Source organism: Topomyia yanbarensis, chromosome 2 (assembly GCF_030247195.1).
Source record: "Topomyia yanbarensis strain Yona2022 chromosome 2, ASM3024719v1, whole genome shotgun sequence".
NCBI lineage: Eukaryota > Metazoa > Arthropoda > Insecta > Diptera > Culicidae > Topomyia > Topomyia yanbarensis.
In genome coordinates, this window is record NC_080671.1 from 172,956,487 (window position 1) to 172,977,270 (window position 20,784).

The 20,784-nt window shown below is 37.2% G+C and overlaps 1 protein-coding gene and 1 long non-coding RNA gene across 2 annotated transcripts in view; one reads left to right on the plus strand and one right to left on the minus strand.

The window, feature by feature from the left end:
* LOC131682149 (non-lysosomal glucosylceramidase) overlaps nucleotides 1–17,968 on the minus strand; it is a 37,440-nt gene extending 19,472 nt beyond the window's left edge. Inside the window, exons 1-2 of the mRNA XM_058963398.1 lie at nucleotides 17,460–17,968; nucleotides 4,714–4,983 (exon numbers count right to left, since the gene is read on the minus strand). Coding sequence (XP_058819381.1) covers nucleotides 4,714–4,983; nucleotides 17,460–17,626 — 437 coding nt within the window. The 5' untranslated portion in view covers nucleotides 17,627–17,968. The remainder of the gene's footprint in view (nucleotides 1–4,713; nucleotides 4,984–17,459) is intronic.
* On the plus strand, nucleotides 9,872–10,624 carry LOC131682152 (uncharacterized). Its single transcript, XR_009304029.1, has 3 exons — nucleotides 9,872–10,016; nucleotides 10,074–10,326; nucleotides 10,393–10,624. It is a non-coding gene; the product is annotated as an uncharacterized LOC131682152 (long non-coding RNA).
* Nucleotides 17,969–20,784: the final 2,816 nt, after the last annotated feature.

Sequence of the window (20,784 nt, forward strand, 5' to 3'; positions counted from 1 at the left end):
TGGAATGCTGCTTTCGCCGAAAAGGAATTATTGGTTCTGTGTATTACGATCAAAATTTGAATTGAACCTACAACGAAGCTACCGGACGAAACTGCGTTTCTCTCGTTAATCCGTTGACGAACCGGTGCCAATAACCGCGTTTTTCAGCTTTCATCAAGCTTTTCACTTGCGCTTCAAACGTCGCGTAAATTCGGAAAAATTCGAGGGATCCGATTTTCAAAAAGTCCTTATAGGACCTTTCCGCGTACACTTCTAAGCACTCTCTGCCCACTATGGAGTAGGAGACCGTCCATAGTTGTTCACGCCGGGACTCATTTCGTCTGACCTTTAATTGCAGTGGCGAGAATCAAGCCAGTCAAAACCTTGTACACTTTCACCGAAGGAGTTTCCTTTTTTGATTCGATTGTTTCGGATATAGTGAACACGTAGCTCTTTTAATCTACGGGTACACAAATTGTAGCGAGGGCGAGTTCAATGATAAATCTAATGCGCTTGGTGCTGGTGAAGTAAAAATTCATGTCAGTTTCACCGTATTTGCGATGGTCATATTGAAATTGTCGCGAATATCATATAGTAAGATAAATTGATTATTATCGTGAAGACAACCCCGTTGCATACCATAGGAGTTGAAGTCTTTTAGAACCGATTCTGCGATGTATATGGAAGTAATGTGAATAAGTCTTTGCCTCTGATTCGAACTTGACAGGCGACAACTTCAATAACTGGTACCAGGTAAAGGTTAATCCGATTGAAATAATAGTACATTTTGATTCCCAAAAGCGCTCCTCCACACTATTTTCACGACTCTGGCGAATAATGTTAAAATTGCGGAAGATCTACGTCGGAATTTAACCATGTTTTACACAATGCAATTACATTGTGGAAACGTAGGAAAGTAATGGGGTTTTTAAATCCCCTGTGAAAATTTCTGCTAGTTTCTAAGACTTCCGAGACTAGGAGCCACTTACTTCGGTTTTGTAGCAGCACGTATCAAGGGACACCCTCAGGCCTTCACGAGGAAGTTTAAGAGAGGAAACGATTTTCCTTTCTCGAAAATTTATAGGGACATTAGAAGATTTATTTATTTATTTAACATAATTATATCCATCACACTTTGGAGTCTAAATGGACAGATAGGGTTCCGAACGAAGCTCTGAAACATCCATCTCACCGTTAATCAGTTTTGCGATTACCAGCACTTGCGGAATTTTTCGCCGGCGTTGCAACGTATCGATTGCCGGCAGTTGAAACCTATCCGGATATACTGGCAAATTAACTGGATCATGCCACGGTAGATTTCTTAGTGCCATCCGCACAAAACGTTTCTGTACACATTCGATTCTAATACACCACATTACTTGATGCGGATATCACTTAGGCGTTTTCGAGAATAGTATGCCTTCAGACAATGCGGTCGTTGAAGTCCTTAGCAATCTTGGAAATAAATAGATGTTCCCTCAATGAGATGTGACTTTCGCTTTTTAGTGAACAAGGGAGCGTAGACATTAGTAGTAGCCGGTGGCGTATCCCTCTTTGCCTTTTTGCCATCGGAGAAATATTCAAATATACCTCCATTTAGTCTGAGGGGATTTCGGTCATCGGTGATACCTTCTCATTAATAAACACTATCATGAGAGTTTCAGTACCCGCGAAAAGGTTTTATCGGCTAGAACGGAGAACTATTGCAAGGGAATTAAAAAAATGGAATGATTGGTAATAACCACTAGTTGTTATTCGGGAATATTCATTTTCACTTACCCACGCCATGTCTGATCTTTCGTCACTATGGGTAGAGATCACTCCGAGCGGCGGATCCAGAAAAAAAATTCGGAGGGGGTCCGAAATTTCGATTTTGAAATGCTCATTGTACAGTACGTCATATGTAATAACCTCATTTAACTAAAATCAGTTTTGGTGGTCGAATCTTATTTGGAATGATTTTCAGTTTAGAACGAAATATAACATAGAAATTATTTTAAAATTTCTTAGCAAGTTTAAAAATTTCGGAGGGGTCCGGACCCCCAGGACCCTCCCCCTGGATCCGCCACACTCCGAATCTTACTAACCCACTCGGGAAAAAAGCGGTCTGCTGGACCTGCAGTGAGTTCTTTTCCGGTAGTTCTGATTCTTAGTCATTTTCACTTAGAACTATGACAATGCAGACGGACTTACGGCAAATCATGGGGACTCAAACCCAAGTACATTCAGTGGATATACATAACAATTGCCAGACCAACACTGGCATACGAGTACCTTGTGTGGTGGCAATAGGGAGGAGTCACAACAATGCAGTCGAAGTTAAACCATCTTCAGAGAATGGTTCTGATGGCGATGACTGGTGCATTCATAACAATAACTACTGTTGCTCTAGAGGCTATGAGGTATATATAGGTGTGGCAGAACACACGGTTTGCTAGTGTTGGCAACTAAAAATATGTAAACAATCCAGAGGCACAACGGGTTGACGTCATAGCGGTCACACGATTCAATGGGAGCGGAACGACCGCTATGACGAAAGCAAGTCGATTTATACTGTGATCACTTACACCACTCATGTAAGATTCATCTTACGAATACCAAAGTGCCATCTTCGCCAGACCTGTATATACAACATTGCTCTAGAGGCACTCTTGAACATTAAACAACTATATGTGGCACCAAATAGGTACTTGGGATGAGTATTTACTTGCTCTCAGTGACTTCACACCCACATGTAGTTTCCAATTTAAACGGTTTTAATTGTGAGAATGGAATTCACGAGGAATGGTTGTCTGGTTCTATGGAGCCACAACTTGAACTATACTATACGTATAGTTTGGTATAGTAAAGGTTCTTTGTTGGAACTGGTGCTGGTGTAAATTAGTGTGGGATACGTTACAGTATCTATGAATCCCATTTACTTGATAAATACTGTACAAATACTGTCAACAGGAAATTCGCGTAAAAAAGAATTTGTTTTTGCTCTGAGAGTCTAGCTGTCCTTATCGCACAGATTTCGGCACATTCGAGATCGAAGTTAGTAATCGTATGTAGAAATCAAATCGAAGAACTTAGCATTTCAAATCTACCTGTTACGGGTCATTCCGGTATTACTGGAAATGGATTCGCAAACGAATTGGCTAGATCAGGCTAGGATTAGTTTGAAAGAAGATTCGCTCTTGGGTTGCATTCCAGCATGGCGACCAATGGCGTAGCTTGCAAACTTGCGTTTGAACAAAAACATTTCTACCGGATGTGAGTCCGAAAATGTTGAAGGAATTTGTAGCATTTGTCTAAGCACAATTGCAGTATTTTAGTCAGGGCACTGACTGGATATTACAAACTCAATTATCATATGGCTACTATTCAGCGTACTGAGTATTGAGTATTTGTGAATCCGATTACGTAACCTCATATCATTTGATATGTAAATGCGGAGTTTGTATAGGGAGATACCCGTACATAGCTTATGCTAGCTTCCGTCATGCCTGTTTTTATGTAAATAATCATTTTTGTAAGGCCTAGTTTACTGTGTTTACCTCCATCTCTGTGCAGGCCCGTGAGCAAAAAATGTTCTGGGGTAGAGGGGTTTATTTTATACGTTTCTTATAATAGAGGGAGAGGAGGGGGGGGGGGGAATAGTCACCTTCAAACTTTGTAGATATTTTTTAGGTCTGGAGGACGAAGTCTTTTGTACTAAACGAATCAGCTCAAAAAATTGTGACAATATCTGTTATCGAGAAGGAATCTTTGACAGACATCTACTGATGTAATATCTAACGGGTCGCCTGCCCAGACGCGAACCAATCCAGAGGTGCATACTATAATGACTTATATCTCTCTACAACTACCTTCCAGGGTTTCTTATCTTCCTATGCGCTACTCGTTCCTATTTATCTGCTAGCTGGTACTGAGAGTTTCTCGGCAGCGGAATTTCTCAGGTACTCCGACGGACAGATCACCGGCGGTAATACTTATCTCAATTGTTTTCGACTTCGTGTCGTTCGTGCAATGTGTTTCATACTTAGCTGCTGTTGCAAACTAGTGTAACTGTCTACGCACAGCTGTTGTCTCACAACTGTAACTATCTACTGACCGCTGTTGCTAATGCCGAAACTTGTCGACACGTGGACCGATCCGGAGAAGCCGACCAATTTGACTTACATCCCATTACAGCCCCCCCTCGCCGGGTTTCTCCAACGACTTGTTTCTAGAATCACCGAACTCAAATGGCATTTTTTGTGTCAAAGCAGCTCACACTGTAATTAAAAAAATAATTTAATAAATTCGCGCATGGTGTTCGCTTGACATGCTCATTTTTCATGTAATTGTTGTTGTTTGTTGTATAAAACCCTTTTTTGTACAAACACATGAAAACATGTTTCATACGTCCCAATTACAATATACTTTAAAAAATCAAGAAAAACACTTCACATACAATACATAGAAACTCTTATGTAACCTAGTTCAGTTTTACGTAATTGTGCAAGTTTCAATTTCTGCTTTCAGCATTACGAACTAATCTAACAACCGTGATTCTTGTTGAAATCTTAATCATTCATAAATCCCCGTTAATTGGATGTAGCATAGCGCAACAAGCATTTCAAACGAGGACTGATGTTCAGAAACACCGAGTGAAAAGTCATACGTATATGCAAATCAAACACGGACACCGACACGAATATATGTATATCTCTAGGCCTTCTTATACGATCTACATTATGGCCAATTTACCTGTACGATGAAAGCAAACTCTGAAAAATGGTCACGTTGTTTTCGTCCTTAATGGTGACGATGAATTGATTCGCGTGCACCGTGTTATACTCATACAGACCCGGCTTCAGTTGAAACCGGCAAAACTCGCCGGCAAAACCGCGTCCAATCGTGCCGGCGCCAATACCACCGAGCGGGGCTCCGTAAATCTGCTTCCCGGTCTCCGTGTACCAGTAATCCATCAGCACCTGGCGGCCCTCGCGTGATACCTTCCAGTAGTACGGGATGTACCTGCCGATGGGAGGGAAATGGAAAATCCAGATTAGTGCATGGGTGTGGGTCTAGTAATCAGAAGCTATTACTGGGTTCATTGTTACAGTTAGAGGTTGAATTTTCTAATGTTGTATAAAAGTCAAGCAGCAAACCGTGGTAGATTTTTTTTGCAAAACGAAATACATTTTTGATTTTTGACCTTACCAAGAGTATAGCATTTTCCTAATCAAATCCACTTCAAAATTAATACCCAACCATTTGCATCGGAAGTATCATATTATTACACGAAACATGCCAGATCCAATCTTAAACTCTAGGTCAACATTCATGTGTTTGGTTAGCTGGTTTATGTTCGGATAGAAAAAAAAGCTGTATCCGTGGAATGGGGTATAAATAAATCATTTACGATGAACAAGTGATCGCAACTCTCCGGTAGTAGTGGAAACAGATGTGCTTGTTTTAACAGCGTTTCAAAATAAATAGAGCCGCACAATCAACATTATTGGACCCACCCCTGTTCGTCTAGTTCTCATAATTTTCAATCGCTTGAACTGAAAGCATTTCCGATAACCAAATGAAAAAAAAAATTTTGGTATAATTTTTCTTTGCTGGTAGTATATCTTTGTCGGGTTTTATACTTTATCTAGAGACGTTTGGTAAAATGAGTAATAGATCATGAATCTTTTTTATTCAACGCATTCATTCTACGCCTAGGATAACAGGGGTAAAATAGTATAATTTGGCTACGTCATTTATCAAATTAAAATGTACGCATCCATATTTCGTTTTGAAATCAAGCGTTCTACAACGTAAAACAAGCAGCCGAAAATTAAATTCACAAGAACAGAACATGCTTCGTAAAACCCGCTTCAAATATATTAGAAAATAAAAATCGGATATTAACATTAAAATCGCTTGAAAAGTTTTCATTCGAAAATGTGTGGCAAGAGTGAACCTCCAGTATAAAAAGCGGTTAAAAATTAATTAGTTATGGAATTTTCGTTTTGACTTCGTCTCATCAGAATTCGACACTAACTTAGTGACAGGATTAAGCTAGCGTCGGATTGACGCAACAATTGCAAGAAAGTGCGGCGAGACTCTAGCGTTGGCAAATCATAGCAACATGCATCGATTACTATACGGCGAAAGACGGATAGGGTCGTTCCAAGGCAGTTTTCTGAGAGAAAATCGTACAAAGCTTCTCTGAAAGCGCTCCAGCCGGCTACTTGAATGGCGTGGTATGACGCCCATACTTGTACAGCAAACTCCAAGGTGTTCCGGACTTGTCGAAGTATAAAAATTTCAGTGCGTAGAAATTTGAGCAAATTGACTGTGTTCGGTTTTAGAAAACCCAATGTTGCAAAAGCCTTCGCCGTTGTTGCAGTGATGTGGTCGGCGAAACGAAGTTTTCTGTCGAATAACACCCCGAAGTCACGGATAAAATCCTCCTTCTCGATGACACAAGCTTTAATGGTATATTCGTAACGATATATTCAGCAAGCACCATTCCTCTATATTATCTATATCGTCTTGGAGCACAGCAGAGTCGAATACTGAGGCAATTGAACGAAAGATTTGCAGATCATGAGCATAGAGTAGTTTTGCAGAGTTGATGTGGGTGCAGGGATCGTTGATGAATAAGAGAAAGATCAGTGGCCCTAGGTGACTTCCTTGAGGCAACCGATTTACGTTTCGAACGCGCTTGAGCGTGTGATGCCAATCATAGCGAAGCGGATTGTTATGAGAGGTAAGAATGCAGCCATCTGGTTAACCATCTAGGATAACCCAGTCGCTCCAGTTTCTAAACAGTTGACGCTTCTCTCAGTTGACGCTGGAACTAGAAAGCTTGTGTGCGTCATCAAGTTCGAGGCGGCGATACGTTTTTTTACGTATATGTGTTGACGTTCGTCCATCTCGCTTACCGAAATAAGATAAACGATTCCTGGCACATCCTCCACTCCCAGTCTACTAAACACCCTCCTTCCCTTCCAAGCCTATTCGCAAACATTTCAAAACATGATCTCATAAATATAACATTGAACTCATGATGATAAAGCTAATTAAATATTACACGTTTTTGTTTGGTCGACTTTCGTGGTAGTCGTGAGATATGTGCTATGTGTAATAAGAATTCAATTAATATATTGAGCATAATGAATCATAGTTTGGATAAATGAGAAAGGCATATTCGCACCACTAGTTGGTTTAAAACATGTTTTTACATTTCTAATAAAAAAAAATTTAGAATTCGTTCAAACTTTCAAGATGTCCCGAGGACCGAGACGGATTATTACCGCTTTCCAGTATCTATAAATAAGACCAAAGACAAGCAATCAACTATTATCGGCGAAACGGCTAAGTTTAGGTCAATAGCACCTTTAGAATTTATTAGATGTAATATGCTCTTTCTTGTAATACTGTTTGTTGATAGATTAATCCCTCTATAAATGAGATATTTTCGTCCATTTTCTTTTAAATGAACATATTTAGATGATGTTTTTTGTTCAATATAGTAGTGATCTGTTGTAGTAAACCAGCCGAATTTTATTCCGATAAAATGGAAATGATATCAGGACATATTTTGTATTTCATTTTTCTACCTACCACTGGTAGAAATAACCACCGAACAATTTCAATTTGCCTGTATGTACCTTGATTAGGGCATTGCATTTTTTTGTTTTGATATCTCGTCGTACCCCGTTTTCATATTGTGACAAATGTCAAAGTAAGCTCAGATGCCAAATTTCACATCCTTGAACAATTTTAGACCCCACCAACTTTGCTTGAAGTTTTTAACATTGGTACTATGGGAAAATACGAGGAAACATATATTAAATGCTATATCTTTTGTTTATACCATTGTTTAAAGGAAACATTCTTAGCATTACAATGAGAGTCTTTCCGTTACTTGAAAAATACGGGAAGTTGAAGTTTTGGGACATTGTGTCCCAAAAACCCCCTATTTCTAATAATTATTCTGCTCTACGCTGCAAATTTTTCTGACGTGAAAAATCTCAGGAATCGAACGATACCTTTGCGACCTTTGTCAGAATACGAGAAGTTGGGGTTCTAGAGAATTTCGTCATCCATATTAAATATTATCATTTTCTCGTGCATATATCTCTATTATTCCCCAATCATTTTTTTTAAATGTACCTTTTTGAAGTAGAACATCCTATAGAACAAAATAAAAGTAAATTTGCTATCGATAAAATTCGTACACATTGTATTTTTTGACATTTAGTCTCGATTCCATATTTTTGCATTAAATAGTACATATTAACTCCATTTAACACTAAGTTATTATTTAATTTTTTATTTCTAGTGTAAAACGTCGCTTAGAAATCACATGGTAGATGTCTTATTGCAGGTAAAATATGGGTAGTTGGGGTATTAGGGAATTGATGAAAAAATGAGGTGTCTAGACTAAATGTTAAAAAATCTGAGGTTTCTGAATTTTATCGGTAACGAATCTGTTTTTGTTTTGTTCTTAAGATTTCGAATAATAGAGATGCACAAGAAAATTATAAAATTTGATATGAATGGCAAAATACCCAAGAAACCCAACTTCTTTTATTCTGACACAGGTCGCATCAATATCATTTGATTGCTGAGATTTTATTTACATTAGAAAAATTGCAAGATATGAATGATTTGCAGCATAGAGAAGAATGATTATTCAGAACAGATTTCTGGGACAAAATGTCCCAAAACTCAAACTTCACATATTTGGCGAATCTTCTCTCCTTTGATGGTTTGTTTGGGCAGTTTATGTTGAAAAAGTGTCCTAATTAATAGGTACAGTTAAGCGAGCGGACGTGATTTTTGGAAAGGGAAGGAAAAATTCTAGCTATTTGAAAATGTATGTACAGTCGGGTCTCCTACTACGCGGATTCCTACTGCGCGGTACCCGTGTAATAGGAATCCCGTACACACTCAGATTTCATTTAACTGTTCGGTAAATGTTTTGACGAAATAATTCGGTAATCATCAATTAAAACCGGTTCATCGGTAAACGTGACATTTTTTACTAGGGTTACCAAATGGACTGAGAGCAAATTAAGGACATCCCTGCCAAATCGGGATTCTGGCTTATTTTCCAGCAGTTGATATGGGACGTTGAATCTTGATCGAGACAAATTTAAATGGTGTAGTGCCAATATTGAGCGAAGATAACCACTTTGGCCAAACCTCATATCGAGCTATCCAACAAATTTTGGTTACTTCTGAGTAAAAGAACTTTTGGTTGGAATGAGTCACAGAGAGTATTCATTAACAAAAACAATCGCTGGAAGTATTTGAAATTGACAATTGAAATTGATTCTCTTGGAATAAAGTTGATCTGAATAATTTAATACAGGGTGATTCATCATGACGTTTTTTTGATCTCGCAAAAATTTGAAAAATTGAGTAAATCGCGAAATATTTATTTGTCAATCAAAAGAACATTTTTGCCATTTATTGTTTGAAAACAATTTTTTTTAAATATTGACCATGTTGGCGCTTGAGGTAATCCATTCGACTGGTCCAATTTTTGATGACGAATTTCAAGTGGTATCTGGCTAATTAGTCGAGTAATGTTGGTTTCTGATGCTTGGGAATGTCACCGCCGCTATGTTTTCTTCAATGCGTGCTAAATGTGGTCGATTTGTTCGCTAATCATCCAATAACGAGAATTGCAACTTTTACTCTTTGATTGTATGGCGAATAGTGGAGTAAGTTGGCCGATTATGTCGACCATATTATCAACGACACGACCTGAAACTTCATGAAATGTTTTGAAGAAAAAGTGTGCGAGTAATTTACCGCCAGTTACCAGTTCATTGAGTCGTCCCTCGATGCGACCAAAAAATATTGTTTTCAGCAACACTTCTTTGTTTATTTTATTTTCTGTTGCTGTATAGCAACCATTTTATGTTTACAACATAAACTCCTGAAAAGATTAATTTCATACGGACACAAATCCTATGAACGTGCTACCGTCCGATGTGATGACCTGGATCAGCGGGAATGTTTCGAATATAATAACGGACTGACATATGAGGCAAACGGTAAGTTCTAAATGTTGGTTATGTTATATGTCTGGTCTAATTTGGGTGCATTTTCAGGTTTACGTCGACGTAGCTGGTTTAGATTAACGCGATGAATATTATTTCTCCAAGTTGGTGCCGAAAGCTTACAGGGATATCATACAATGCAGGAAGACGAAGATTATCTGCGATCACCATACCGATAGCGAAAATACTCGCACGTTGCAGCAGCTTGAAAATGGAGTAGTTTTCGAAACGGTACATGTGCAGTATGTGGTAAAATGAAATGAAGCAATGCTATGTTACAAGTTGATTGGCCTTGAGAACAAAGGTAAGCGTCCTATAGAGTCTAATACATCTAATGAAAACATATCATCCTTTTTTCGTCACATTACAGGATAATCTGAAGCAGCTTAGTACTCGGTTGCAGTACATGCAGAATTTCAATATAACCTTCTATGTATCACAACTAGCGAATCCAGTGTATCTTCCGGTATGTCGCACATACTGAAGCATAACGTTCTCTATGAGCGCCAAGATCCCCAAGAAATTGAAGAACTTTATTTGGGAAGTTTTCTATAACATTATAAATAATTGATAAAGAATAGTTTGTTATTTTCTCCTTTTAACTAGTACCATGATGCGATAAGCTTTATTAAACCTGAATTAAACCTTTAATAAAAGCCAAATTATTTCTTTAAATAATTAATTATATTAATTAACTAGCTGACCCGACAGACGTTGTCCTGCCTATAATTACTCACTGAAAAATACAACAAAAGCAAAAATAGCAATGCTTGTGGATCAAATTTCTATTAATTTCAATTCCGGTGAGGTGATTCCAATTGTAAAACATGTGTACACTAACACGTTGTGATCAACAATGCTTTTATTTGTGCCTATCTCTATAAACAGTAACAATGCTAATGCTTTACCAATCTGAAAAGGACCATGGGAGAATCGACGGTACTTTGAATTTATTCCGGTGCTTTTCAATGGCTTATTTTAATTTTCAAAGTCGAATCGGAATTTGAATTCGTTTGAATCATGGGAATTCGTGGAAACAAAGCATCGTTGCATTCATACTCTCTTTTGTGAATATGTAGTGCCTTCATACACATTACTTATCAACTCTCTCGCCGCTCTTCCTTTTAAATGCATGAAAGCAAGGTTTGTCATAAAATAGAACTTTTTAACAAAAAAAAACACAGTCGCGGAAAAACTGGACCAAATAGCACACCAACGTAACTACATGTAATGACAAACTATGCAAACAATCCAAAATTAAAAATGTCCCAATTGCACTAATAGGTAGCTAAGAAAATGTTAATATTTTGTGATCCTGCTAAAGAACCTTTCACAGAAAATAATGCAAAAATCATAGAAATCCGTCATCTCGTTCTTGAGTTATGCGATGACACACGGAAACCCTTTCATTTTTATATATAGAGATAGGTAAATTAATAGATAAACCGCAATTGTTATTTTTAAAATCTAGCCAAAATGTTTGTTTATGTTGAACAATTTGATCGCTGATCCCTTCTTAAGCCATACTAAAAGTACAAATTTATCGATGCCAAAATGACCAATATGATCAAAAGTTCATAGAATCAAGCTGCGTGATTGATGAAGTCTTGAAGTTGCTGTCTGTTTGATGTGCCATGGTGCAGCAGAAAAGTTGTACATGAAAAATATATGTATGTATAATATACATACATATATTTTTCATGTACATTGTATATCTATATAGATTTGAACAGAAATTCATTTTCTTTTTCTCAGAACGAAATTCACCTTCGCTTTATGCGAGTTTTCTTAATGCATACGATTAACATAGATTAAAAGAATGTTTACCAGATGACTAAACAACAACGCACGTTAAGTAGGGGTGTTCCAGTATACCGGGAAACAGGGTATTATTAGAATATTCCGGAACAAACAGGGACTGTTTTTGTATGTACTACTCATTTTCTTATTTTTCTTTAGATAAAAGTTTTCTCTAATTCTTTGATCTCCAGAGGTTCTGGAAGCAAATTAGGAAGGCACCGCTGGTTGAATAACGAATCAATCATGTTGTATACTTCTATAAGGTCATCACTTCAAGGCTCATAAATTATAGAACCAAACCGACCCGTCTATGAAGACAGTAACCACCAGTACATAAAGAAAACTGCTGTTCATCACTTTTCATAGCAGCATGTATAGCCTGAAACCGCCGGAAGCTTTTGTCGCGAAATTCTCAATAAATAATTTTATTTAAAAACATTTCAAAATAAAATATTGGTAAGAAAAAAAATCTGTTGTCATTTTCACCTGCGTAACCAGGGATAACAACAGTAACCAAAGGAGACCAACGCGAACAGGTTAGTCAGTGCTGCTGGTTTCTAGCATTTTGTGATCAAATATCAAATTTGACAGTACCAGTTACCTGAGTCACTGAGGGGTAGTCATATTTGTGATACACTTTCGGAATGCAAGTGTCTCGTCGTGTCGTTGATATTATGGTCGGAGTGCACGAAACACATTTCTCACAGATCGCTGATTTTCGAAATATAGTTGAATAATTTGAAAATGGTGAGCATAATGTGGTAGCAAACAATACTAAACTACAATAACATGACATGCCCTGTTAAAAAACATCATGTTGAACCACGTTGTATATGCCAAGGTTTGAGACTAAAAATAAGGACATTTGAATTAAAATAAGGACGCTTTCCAAAAACTTCGAAAATAAGGACGGTTGGTAACCCTATTTTTACAGAAGATTCGTCAAATTTTACCGAACGGCTTGCGGTATACAATTTGTTTTACGGGATTCTGTAAATTAAATTGCAATACGTACGGTAAAAATGGTTTATTGTAAATTGTAAAATTGTCTCTCAAGTACCGATCTTTGGTAAATCTGCCACTCCACAGAAATGAACTGTCAAATCGCGGCCATTTTTATATCCGCAGGTATTATTGTGGAAAGATTTCGTTTGTACACCAGCGAAAAAGGATTATGCAGCAAGGAAAAACTCTCTCAAGCTGCTTTCCAAAGGATTGAGGTATGCTATAATCGTTGTGAAAATAAACTATTATTTAATTGGTTTTGTATTCATCCAAAGAAGACGGATAATCGCACTACGCACATCCCGTTACTGCCAATTCTTTTCAACTAATGCCTGTTATTGGATGACTTAGTTTGTTGTGTCATAAGTTGGAGGGATTACAAAGTGAAAGTGAATAAGAATAGTTTTCGAAATATATGTTTAGGGGATTATGAAGTATAATAAATTATCCGTTTATATAAAAAAGCCTTCCGAAACTCCCATGACTAGCAATCTTCATTTAAAGTAAAATCGGAATGTACCGACAACGTCCGGTATTCTTTTGGTTAAAATTACAAAACTATTCGGTAACTTTTGACAGGTCGTCAATAAATTCTATTACCGAACGTTCTGTCATCAATACAATTACCGAACTGGTTACCGAACGTTCAGTTGTTGAAAGTTCGGTAAAAAATTACCGAATACTGCGAAAATTTCTAAGTGTGAGCTTATGGGATTTTGACTGATTGGGGCTGTGGCCGAATATTTCATCTGCGTTAACATTTAGCACCATATTTTCTTTGGCAAAGTTGTTGTGCTTACTTAAACCTACAATTTAGAGTAATTGGATATCCAATTACTTGGGAACTGTGCCACCAGGGGTGCTGTAAAAGAGAGTAAATAAATCGAACCTCTCGTCATGAATGTGACTATCATTGAATTGGTTTAACATAAAATATATCGAAAAACAGATAATTTTGAAAGGATGTATCTCAGGAAGATTTGTCCAGAAAGTCAAGAGCTTCTGGATGGTAAAAATAATAACTCGGAATTGTCCCACCAGGCGGCGCTAGTGCGAATGCAAATGATCAATTAATGTTAAAAACATTCTTTATCTTAATAAAGAGAATATTTAGAGGGTTACTGTCTTCAGTCAAGTTGCTCAAGAAATGGTGACAGGTTTGTCTGGGATACTCTCACTATGTGGCGCTAGTGAGCGTACAACCTTTCAGCACATTATAGAATATGATACATCTCAAAAGTCTAACAACTTAGAAAGATCGTGTTTTCGGCAAAGTTCAAGAGGAGGTCAAGGGCTACACTATTATGAACAAATCAAATTGAAATAGATCCGCCAGGCGGCGCTAGTGAGCATGTACTATTTTTCAAATTATATATCTCGAGATCATGATAATTTAGAAGTGTGGTGTCTTCGGCGATATTCATCAGCGGGTCAAGTGCTACCCGAAGGTGAATATATAATTTGAGAATTCAACCACTAAGCGGCGCTAGGGAGAATTTAACTTCCAGTACATGTTAGGTGATGTTAGGTGAAAGTTTAATAATTTAGGAAAATGATGTTTTCTGTAAGGTTTCTGAGAACGACAAAAGCTGTTTGATAATGTAATGATTACATCGGATATCACCCGCTAGGTGGCGCTAGTCATCATACATCTTTTTATTTCAGTTTCTCCAAATGATGGCAATTTAGAAGGGTGATGTCTTCAGCAAAGCTGCTCGAGATGTCAAGGAGTGCCCGATTAGTATAGGATACTCTCACTATGCGGCGCTAGTGAGCGGCGCTTGTCAGCTAGTAAAACATTTGATATTCAAAATGAATTTTTTTTCAAAAATATGGCGAAGAGTTTTATTTTGAAGCGCAATTTGTTGGCAGGTGAAAATCAGTTGTTTCGTATATTTTCAATGCACAGGGGGTCCGCCGATGTGTCAAAAAAGGGGAGGTATTGGCAGTTTTTTTTTCTAAAGGTTTATTTGACACGGCGCAATGCGTTAGCACAACTGAGCCGTGGATCTTTTAAGGTTTTACAATAAGTAAAAATATTTTAAAAAAATACTAAGAATGTCTGTCCGCCAGATCTTTGCTAAATGTCAACGTAGACAAAATATTCGGCCACAGCACCAATTAGTTAAAATCCCATAAGCTATGGGATTCCTATTACGCGGATTCCTTTTTAACGCCCCCAGTTATTCGCGTAGTAGGAGACTCGACTGTATATTTGTAAACACATAAAATGGCGGAGTCAAGGACTATTTCGTTACTGTAATACCTAACTGACGGGTTAAGTGCAGTTCGTAATTCTGGCTGAAATTACTAAAACAACAAAGATTTAATTTTCCGTTACTTTTTTCCGCGGTTTTGCCACAGAAATGGTTAAAACCGGTTTTCTGATAATATTGTTTGTTAGAATCTTAAAAAAGCTATATGAAAGATTGTTGTGACATATTCTTCGATTTATCTATTAACATAGGTCCAAAAGCTCGATTTTTTAGATCTTGCTGCGCAGGGGCGGAACCAGAAAAAAATACGGGAGGGGTACGAAATTTCAATTTGAAAATTAACAATTATGGTTAAATTTGGTTTGAAGAGATTATGAGTATGAAACTAACATAAAATTCAAACTGATTTAAAAATTTTCAACAAGTTGAAAATTTTCGGGAGATCGGACCATCCTTCTGGATACGCCACTGGTTGTAGATCACCCCCTTAAGGATTTTTATATGTTGCGGATCTACAAAGATTAGAAATTATCATTATTTTCTGTAACGAAGATGGCAAACTTTTTTTAAGAGGATGATAGGCTTCAGCGTGAAAAAAACACCAGTTTGGCTATTTTTTGAGAATTGATCAAAAATTTTGTATATTATAATGTAAAAAAATAAATAGTAAATATTCCGAGAACTATTTTACATTTTGAGGTATTTTTACATAGAATGTGTAGGCAAAATTTGAAATAAATAGGTTAAGCAGTTTTTGAATGGCAGTTAACACCGTAAATCGTGTTTTTTTTTCCAGGGACGTTCTACAAAAAGCATCGTCACCGAATCGCTTGTCGATATTTTTGCATGAAAAAATTGCAGAATGCTATTGAAACGATACATTACAATTTACCAAAGCTTTGATAAATTCGCTTCACCCAAAGTTCTGAAAAGATTCGCAAAGAAATTTTTTTTTAACGCTTGAAAATTTATTTCCCCACTTGGTTCTCTTTGCCCAATGAAACAATAAAAAATAAAAAACTCAATCCTAATAAGGGGTTTTTATTCTAGAGTGCATTAAAGCATATACGTGTTTTTCGCAATACTAATTGTGTGCATCACAACTATCAACACAAGTAGTGTTGCGAAATACGCATTTCTGATTTAGATGTGGTAATTGTAGAATCTGAAAGGTGATAAAAAATCTTATTAGGATAATATAAGCAAAATCGATTTGATGATTTATACCCATAATCACAAGTTCATCATAACTAAGTAATTGTAACTCACCGTACCGGATACCACTTGCCCTTTGCAATACTCTAGTAAACAAACAAAACAAAACGGGGTTTATATAAGTCTAAAGTGGGGTTTAGAGAAGTCACGCTTCAAAATTTGTGACAAATGAATGAATCTATAACAAAGTTATCCGCTATTCCCGGCTTGTTTCAAACAGCTTATTTTGCTGTACTCGTTGATCGCTTTAGATGCCCCCCCCCCCTTCCTTCAAGCGATCAAGAAGACTTCCGCTATGTTACTGGAATAATCTACGATAGACTCAATTTTAAACGATTTGCAGGTTGTATCGGAACCTATAAAAGTCCACTTGAGCCCGCTGTAACAAACACCTAATCAGACCAGATGGCCGGGTGTATCGAACATTGTTATCAGCTCAGCTACCACAATCTTGTGGAATATTTTGGTCGCATTTTTTCAATACAAAAATGCTTTCTTAAACAACTGCCCCCGCGGTATAATCGAAAACTTCGTAGCAACTACTGAAGTAGGTGGCGAACTGGAGAAAGATGACGACAATCACGATGCTTGAACGATGACCTCAGCTTCAGCCTTTTTCACCTATTCCCACCCACTTTATCCGGTTTTTGGACGATAATAGAATATACACATGCGGAGAGACGAAATAATATTCAATGTTTTGGGACCGGTTTGTATAAGAGGTTTTAGAATTAGCCGACGCCTATATATGTTTTGAGGTTTGCAGGCGGTGATTTATATTTTAAAAACATGCTTTTTTGCAATTTTGCCATATGCTACAAGTTTATTCAACTTTGAATTTTATTCACAGGCATTCAAATCAATATGCCCGTGTAAAAACTTCAACAACCAAAACAATAATCGATTTTCAATTTTTCATATTCGACACTAAGCACTTTTTCGGAAACATCGTCTGGTATTCTGTAAATGTTTTATATTTTGGCTTCTAAGGTACTTAGAGATATGAAGAAGATTGTATCGTTCAGCATAAATTGACTTTTCGTAAACCCTTAAGTATCGTAGACAGCGCGACTACAAGCATAGGTATGAACATGTTTCAACATTATATGTATGACTGTATACCGAGCAGTTTATGCGGGCAGCATAGAAAGTGAAATTGTGTTTGCCATTTCTATATATGGAACTCGATCTAATAACCTACCTTAGGGCCATCGGGAGTATAGGCCACATTTGTCGAAATGATGGTTTCAGATTTTGATTTCTTGTTTCGGGGTATACATGATTGAATTTAAGTTTCAGGCCGAATTGAGGTACGATTGACACTTGTTGTTTAAACTCACAGAAGGATTGAGCACTATCACAATCCATTTTTAAGCACAATGAAAACACTTTTCTTAACAATCAATGTATTTTTGCTGCTTGAAGCACCAGTATTGTTGATCTATAAATATGTTCTACTCGTTTTACTACTGCAGCAAATAATATTAAGCATCAGCACCAAGTAGCAAAATTAATTTGCCTCGTAGATGTTGCTACCCTCTTTTGCACTAACAATTCATAAATCCGGCAGCAGTAAAGAAGTTTTCACAATTACTTTTTTCACTTGAAAACTGACTGAAAAATTGTCCCAATCTTCCTTTGTACGGGACACAACCGACTATGAAAACACTACACCGGAGACTGATGACTGCCAGCGATTTCATCCTGTTGAAGAGTGTGAAGCATGTATGCATGACAGAAGTCGCTATAATGATCGATATCAACAAAAAATTCTACTCTCTCGTCTACTGTTTATGGTGTATGTATGGTTGGGTGTGGTGGCCGGTTTACAGTATTGCTTGTTAACAGCGTGCGGTATCAACAGCTAGCACTTATTTATATTATGCTGGTACCAGCATACTGGCAACCGGATTTAATGCCAACGCTACACATGACATACAGAGAAATTAATAATGAATGAAGCGTGCGTACACAAACTCGAGAGTGTGCAGTGAACTTTTAAAGGTGGTACACACACCACCGTTAGTTCAGTAGATAGCTGAGATCGAAACCCGCCCATCAATCTGGCCGTTTGTATGAAAGACTAAGCTTTAGGTGAAACTTTTCCTTTTCCAGTTTTGGATATGACACCTATTTTTATCCTAATACTAGTTTACTACTTCGATTGGCGTACAATGACCAAAATGCATATGAATTGGTAAGAAAGTTCTTCCATTGTTCACATGACCGGAGAAATTATCTTGAACTCCACTGAGAAGCCTAATCATTAGGTGATATAAATAAAAATCAGAATGCTTTTGCGGGACTTTTTTCCGAGCATTTACTCAAGTTGATATGATAACAAAAATATTGACAGAAATATGATCGAGCAAATGCTACTTTGATCAAAGTAAACGATTTAGTATACCGATTTGAACAAATGTTCAATAAGTTTTCTTTGCTCAAACAAGTAATAGCATGAGTATTATTTCAATTAATTCATATCACCTATTGTCTGAAGATTTTTCATCACCGGTTTAATAATTTTTTATTCAGCGAAGGACCTTCATTAGAAGATTTTGAAACATTCATTTCTTAGGGGGATTATATTGCTTATGTTTATTTTCATTTATAGACTTCACTTACTACGAATATTGCTCATCTAGGGCCAATATATAACAATCTCTTTGGGAGCGATGCATAGTTGGTAAATCGATTGCCTTGTACGAAGCTCACCTGAGTTCGATTCCCATCCCCACACATAGACTAAGTGACAATATATTTATTTCGAGAAAAGCGAGTTTAAAGTTTGAATCGCACTGCAAGGGTGGCAAAAAATCAATACTGAGGCCCGTTTTCCGATTTCGATCAGCTCCAAGAGCAGATATAATCGACTGATTCCTTCAACCCTAAAGTGAGGCTCACTTACTGATGGACTTCCCGCCCATCACTGAACGATAGAAAATAACGATCATAGAGGGATTGAATTAATACATCGCACACGCATCGCTTGTCGTGCCATCAGTAGATGAGTTGTAAATGTATGGCTCAGTGATAGATAGATGAGCGATGTTATAAGATACTATTTTTGAGCATCTGATGTAGATATGATTCTCATAATGATGGAATTTTATTATAGAATGAGATGTATGTACAATGGATGACGAAAAGAGAAGGGAAATAGATGTTTACCGCCATTTTCAAATTCAAGATGGCGACTTCCAGTTACGCAAAATAGCCAACAATCCTATTAATATGAATATTTTTGGAATGGGGTTGATGAGTACACGACGGAAATCGATGTTTGGTGTCGTTTTGAAATTCAAGATGGCTACTTCCGGTTACGCAAAATCCTCTATAATCCCATCAATATGGGTATTTTTGGAATGCGGTCCGTCGTGTACTCATACGACGGAAATCGGTGTTTGGTGTCGTTTTGAAATTCAAGATGGCGACTTCCGGTTACGTAAAATCGTCAACAACCCCATCAATATGGGTATTTTTGGAATGGGGTTGATGAGTACACGACGGAAATCGAAGTTTGGTGTCGTTTTGAAATTGAAGATGGCGACTTCCGGTTACGTAAAATCCTCTATAATCCCATCAATATGGGTATTTTTGGAATGGGGTTGATGAGTACACGACGGAAATCGATGTTTGGTGTCGTTTTGAAATTCAAGATGGCGACTTCCGGTTACGTAAAATCGTCAACAACCCCTTCAATATGGGTATTTTCGGAATGCGGTTGAGGAGTACACGACGGAAATCGATGTTTGGTGTCGTTTTGAAATTGAAGATGGCGACTTCCGATTACGCAAAATCCTCTATAATCCCATCAATATGGGTATTTTTGGAATGGGGCTGGTGAGTACACGACGGAAATCGATGTTTGGTGTCGTTTAGAAATTCAAGATGGCGACTTCCGGTTAAGAAAAATGGTCTACAACTCTAAAACAATTTCTTTTGCATAAAAAACTTAAGAATAAAGTAATAAGAAATAATTATGAGACAAGGAACTAAAAGGAAATAAATAAAGAATATGATTTAAGCAAAACCGTAATCTTGAATTTCAAAATGGCGCCAGACCGATTTCTGTCGTACACTCATTGACTCCATTCCAAAAATGTTGAGCATTAAGAGTCACTATAGCGAATACTTGTTTTATCAGCCGCTGTGTTTATTTTAGACCGACGAAATGGGGACACAGTTAAGCTTCGATATACATCTCGGTTTAAAAATTGTACGTTATATCGAAGCATGCAAAATTCTCACAGAATTGTTATCTATGGTACTTTATTTTGTAGAATTTTGATAACGAGTAACTAATTTTGAAAATCTTACCCACCTAGCAGTGTGAAACAGCTTTTCCCTTAAGAATATTATAGTGGTTCCATGAAAAAGATGTCACAATTACTTTTCTTACTTACAATATTTTTTTTTTGATTATAGATATTTTAACCTAAAGGTCATTCGCTTCTTCGGGTTTGAAAATTCTCATATTAGAAATTTCTAACCCTATGTGCGGAGTCGAGAATCGAACCCAGGTG